At 43.0% G+C, this 6,000-nt stretch overlaps 1 protein-coding gene across 1 annotated transcript; it reads right to left on the minus strand.

Moving 5' to 3' along the window:
- Window positions 1–5,319: 5,319 nt before the first annotated feature.
- LOC129147468 (keratin-associated protein 1-3-like) lies at window positions 5,320–5,742 on the minus strand. Its single transcript, XM_054709762.1, has one exon. The coding sequence runs from the start codon at window positions 5,740–5,742 to the stop codon at window positions 5,320–5,322; it is 423 nt and encodes a 140-aa protein (XP_054565737.1).
- Between the last annotated feature and the right edge of the window lie 258 nt (window positions 5,743–6,000).

Genomic DNA, 6,000 nt, shown 5'->3' on the forward strand with positions numbered 1-6,000 from the left:
CCAGAGTGGAAACAGGCATAACAAGTAAATGGTTCAGGTGAGAGGATGAACGGGGATGCCAGCGGTTGATGAATGGGTAAGAGGCGGGAGAGTTTAGGAGGCATTTTTGTAAGTAGAGATGGTATATCATGCTGATCAAGAGAGTGGCCAAGGACCATGCTTAGGTCTCAGGTTTACTCATGAGTGAGGGGACCTGAGCCCCAAAGCTGCCATCTAGGGGAGTAGGGAAGGGACCGACGATGAGTTCGGTGTGGGGCCTGTAGAGAGTGAGCAGCCTGAAGCCCATGAGAGGGAGCAGGGCTGAAGATTTGTGACGCTCCAGTGCACTCGTAAAAATGTACTTACTGCTAAGTTCCTGACTGAGATCAAAGATAACTTTTATGTGTGTTAGTCACAGTGTGTTGTGATCCTCTGTGTGACTTACCAACATCCATCTCCCAACAGCTCAGTGGATTTCGGGGCTGCTGTCAGGACAGTCTCCCATGACGGCACCTCCCGCATCAGCAGGCATGTCAGTGTTGGGAGGTTACACACGTCAAGGCACTCAGTTTCCTTAAGTGCTTCATCCCCTCACAAAAGCAGGACATAGGGACCTTTTCAGTTTGTCATCCTAATAAACATGCCTGTAAGTAAACACACTTGGTCTTTATTTCCTGAATTGCACCATCTTTTAAATTTCTGGTGAACTCCTTTACGATGTACACACATGGGGAGAAAGAGAGTCTGGTATCAGGACTGCCATCGACATCAGTCCTTTCATTGCAGGAAGTCCGCCTGGCTGAGCGTCTGGGTATAGGTAGAACGGCAGACTTTGGGGGCCTTTTACAGTTGCATCAGGACATTTTTTTTTCCAGTTTGTGGGGATAGTACACGAGCCAGCACTGACAACTACTCTCAAATTGGATTTCTTGCAAATAAAAGTAGTGCTGGTTTGCCCCTTGAGGACAGCTGATATTGGCTATAGTTTTGTAGGTGTATGTGACCCAACGGGGGTGACCCTTGGGTGCTGCATCACTTGGACACATATGTTTCCATTGTAATATGCCAGGGCAGGTCTTACAGCATGTAAACTCCCGGGGCACATGAGAGCTTAGCCTGGCTTCTGCTGGTTGGACGTGTTGCCTCTTTCTCTTGGGGATCTTACGCTTCTAGTTTAAACCTCATGTATTATTTATTGTAAGCTATAGGATATGCAGGTAGTAGCAGAGACTTATACCCAGTTAAGTAAGGTATAAATATATGTGTTCATTTAAATGAGCCTGGTTGAGAAAGTAGATGCTCAATAAAATTTGAATAATCATGATGGCAAGCAGGTTTCTTAAATCAGAGTTATGGTTTTGGGGATAAGTTAGTAGTTAACAAAAAAAGCAAATCAATCGAACAAACAAAAAACACACACCATCTGCTGTCAGATTTTGCTGGCACAACGCATTTTACATGGAAGGTTTTTAATAGAAATGGAACTTTCTTAAGCACCAAGCTAAATGGTGCTGAGCAGTGTTTCCAGTTCCTCAGCTGGATTGTATCAGGCCTAAAATGTTGTCATGCTTTGGCTGCCACCTCCAAAGCTCAGAGACTAATTTCCCCCTTGGTAATCAGCTGCTGTGATTAAAGGGAGTGAGTGAAAAGTCTGAACAATGGTTCATGAAATAATCTCAATTTTAAAAGGCAGTAAAAGTTTAATAGTTAGGGTCCAGTCCCCAGACAAGAGCCATACCCATTATTTGAATGGAATGAATTTTACACAAAGACTTTTAGACTAGGTTGTTCGCTAGGTAACTAACTAAAAGGATGAAAAAGAAAACCCTGAGATATAAATGTAGGAAATGCAGAAAGCCTTAAGAGCGAGAGTTTCCTTAAAGGGAGGAGGGGAGGAATTAAAACTTAGGAATTTAGCTAGGGGATTGCCCTGTGGGGCTGAAACTCAGGCGTTTTCCAGAGAACTGGCTGGTTGGTGCTGCTGTGACTCTGAGGCAGGCGCAATGATGAGTGTTGAGAAAACAGCAAACTAACATTAGGTGTTGCTATAGAAAGCCAGGGAGACCTGGCAGCAGGTGGTTTTTTGGTAATGTATGGACTTATCCCCATACCTGGATCTGCTGTATGAAGAAGTGTTACTGGGGTGATCATCCTGGGACCCCCCTAGGGTACAGGAAGCCCTGATTAAACGGAAGGAAACAAATAGGAAGAAACCAATTTCTCCTTCCTCCTCCAGCTTTGTCGTTTCCCTCTGTCACCCTCTAGTGGCAGAACCCGACATGGAGCAGCTGGCAAAGGTTTGCAGAGCTACCAGGGAGGCATCACAAAGCCGAGTAAGGAGGGCGGGTGTGGAGCTGTGAGATGTTAACCTAACACCTGGCATCAAGAGGAACTTATTCTGAAACCCCCAGCTTCCCAAATAGCCATCGTTAAGCCAGCCTAACCTGCCCACACCGTTCTTTCCTTTCAGTCCCTTAATTTCATGGTTTCTTCATGATTTTGAGAGTCAGAGTTGGAGTCATATATTAGTTTTTACTTATGAGCTGTGTGACTATAAGCAAACTATTTAACTTCACTTATCAGTCTAGTATTTACTTAATAAAAACTCCCGATTGAGATATGATTGAGTTACAAAAAGTTGTGTATATTTAATGTATATAATTTGATGAGTTTGGGGATAAGTACACATGCATGAAACCATCACCACAATCAATGCCATAAACATACCTGTCACTTCCAACTTTTCTTCCTGCCCTCTTTTTGGTGATAAGGACACTTAATACCTACCCCTTTAGGGAATGTTTAAGTATACATTACTGTATTGTTAATCTTAGACACTAGGATGTACAGTTGGTCCCTAAGACTTATTCACCTTGCATAACTAAAACTTTGTAGCCTTTGACTATCACCTCCCCATTTTCCCCACCTGCAAGCCCCTGGTAACCACCATTCTACCCTCTGCTTCTATGTTTGACTATTTCAGATTCCTTATATAAGTGGGATGGTGTAGTATTTACCCTTCCATGTCTGGCTTATTTAACTTAGCATAATGTCCTCTAGGTTCATCCATGTTGCTACAAGTGGCATGATTTCCTTCTTTTTTAATGTTGACTAATATTGCACTGTGTGTAATTACTACGTTTTCTTTATAAGTTGATGGATATTTAGGTTGCTTTCATGTCTTGGGTATTGTGAATAATGTTGCAATGAACACGGGACCCTGATTTCAATTCATTGAACCTCCTTTAGACTTAATTTACTCATTGACAAAAATATCTATTTCACAGGACTGATGTAAGTATTAAATGAAATTAGGTCCATGTGAAGTTTACTTAGCTTGTGGTACAGCATATGACATTAAACAAGGGAAGGAAAAAAGAGAAGAAAATAACCAGGAGAAAAATATACATCGTTTCTATAATTTATTTTCCTAATTGGTTACAAGGCTATAATTAATACCTAAACTCTCCTCTCCCACTAACCATTTCATGTTTTCTTTACCCTCAGCTGGATGGGGTTCTTTACTGCGGGGCGTGATTTAAATCTTTTCTTGAGAGGTCTGAGTTCACAGTGGTACTGACTTTTTCAGATTATCAGTGAGTGGGTTAAAGTAGTATATGTTGACTTCAAAATCCAAGAAAAGCCCACCCAAAGCCATGCTTTATAACTGAAGATAGTTCACAGGTGCAGCAATATTGCTTTCACCTTGGAAGTGAAATCTCAACATGTTCTAGACCATTTGACTCCAAGAAACTTCACTAGGGTTGTATGTTTTACTAAGACATGGGAAGTGCTTGCTACTTCCTGCTCATCAGAAACAATTAGCACGATGTCACCAATGTAGTGGACTGATTCGATGTTGTGTGGAATGTCAGGATGAGTAGGGTATCTCCTGAGTATATTATGACAGAGGAGGAGAGCTGACATAGCCCCAAGGCAACACTCGGAAAGTTACTGTTAGTCATACCAGGTAAAAGCATATCATATTGCTTCTGATTGTCCTTGTGAACTGATACGGAGAAAAAGGCATCGTTCAGTCAAAAGATGCATACCAGGTGCCAGGGGCTACATTGCTTTGTTTCATTAAAGATGCTCCATCTGGAACATCAACTTCAATTGGGGCCACTACCTAAATTTTCTTTATCCATCTTTGGTCGATGGGGTTGCTTTCATGTTGTAGGTATTCTGTGAATACCAATAAATAATTATGCTCTTATTCTCTAAGATTTGCCTACTCTTTCCATAGGACAAACGATAAGTAATAATAAGTAGTTCTTTGTTACAATAATATTTCTCTCTTTGTCTCATGTGTATGTTTAAAGCCCTTTTCTTAAGCTTTTGGGGTTGCCAACATGCATGTCCCATGTGGATGAACCTATTTTAAGTTGAACTGTTGAGGCATCTTGGTCACAAAAGCATCTATCCCTAAGGTAGAGGGAGTTTTTTTCTACGAACTTCTAAGGAAATACAGTTTATCTCATCACACTGCATGTAGCTATTTTCACACATTCTTTTTCTTTCTGGATAGTAAGGTCTTCAAGGGTAAGAATTAATTTTTCATCTTTCTAATTTCCATAATCACTTCTTTGAAAGTGGTGGTCAATAAATTTTTATTGAATGAATACACTGCATATGGCTTCAGTCTCTTTTTAAAAAGAAACAAGTGTATTTCTTACAAGTGGACATTCTTGAACTATAAGCAGTTATGTACAAGTGGAGACACCGACCATGATTTCTTTGCCCAGTATATAACATTTATTAAGAAATGACAGAAGACACTGCATCACAGGTATAATTAAAATAGCCAACAGCAAAGATCATTATGATCCCCCCCAAAAGGGGTGGAATCAGATGTTGAAATATGGGAAAGACTAGTCTACTTCTTCGAAGCTGAATATTGGGCGAAGAGCTTCCATTCTCTCTGGTGACATCTGAGGAACGTCGCTTGGCTATACTTCGGTGCCTTTAATGTTGAAAAAAAATTTAGGTAAATAGAAGCTAAAAATAGATCACAAAGCAGGGGAAAAATAGACTTGTGGACAGCTCCAAGGATAAAATCCACAATATGGCAGCAGTTTTCAACCCTGCGGGAAAATCGGGAATAGTAGATCCAAAGCAATTTGATGATCAGCCGGTGGGCTCACAGCACCTCTGTGTCCGCAGTGGAGAGCCAAGGTATTCATTGTAGAGTGGAATCTGATAGAACTCATCGACTTGATAGCCCCCATAACAGAAACCCAAGTAGAAGTCTAAGAACTTGTTAGTGGCCCACAGGTTGTTGAGGAGATACATTATTCAGATACTGTGTCCTGGGCAGTTAAAAATCAGCAAGTTGGCTTTTTAGCAGGTGGGCTCACAGCAGTAGCAGCAGCAGGCTGGGCGGCAGCAGGACTGTCCACAGTAGGACGGGCGGCAGCAGGCGGCCTGGGCATGGTGCAGCTGGCAGCAGGTTGGGGGGGTGCAGCTCACCACGCAGCAGGGGGGCAGGCAGGTGTCCTCCACACGGCAGTCAGGGCGGCACCACCGGGTGCGGCAGCTCACAGCTCCACAGCCAGTGCCACAGCCGGTGCCACAGCAGCTGGTCTGGCAGCAGGTTGGCTGGCAGCAGCTGGTCTGGCAGCAGGTTGGCTGGCAGCAGCTGGTCTGGCAGCAGGTTGGCTGGCAGCAGCTGGTCTGGCAGCAGGTTGGCTGGCAGCAGCTGGGGCCACTGGTCCCACAGGAGCAGCTGGGGAATCCACAGAAGCTAGTTTGACAGCAGGCCATGGTGTCAGGAGTTGGGGTGCTTGGAGGTTTGGCGGTGACTGCTGTGTTGGGCCTTTTATATATTCTGACCAGCTGGTATTTAGACAGTTCTTAACATATCTTCCTTGTTTTTGTTTAAATTTGCTCCTCAGTGGGCCTCTGATTGGCTTACAGATAAATACTTATGACACATTATGAGCAGCAGTTTAGAAATTACTTTGTTTTATAGTTTATTTGGACTCCTCAGATCGGTCTTTTGCTCTTTGGAATAGGTTTGTG

This window comes from Eptesicus fuscus, chromosome 20 (genome assembly GCF_027574615.1).
Source record: "Eptesicus fuscus isolate TK198812 chromosome 20, DD_ASM_mEF_20220401, whole genome shotgun sequence".
NCBI classification, from domain to species: Eukaryota; Metazoa; Chordata; class Mammalia; order Chiroptera; family Vespertilionidae; genus Eptesicus; species Eptesicus fuscus.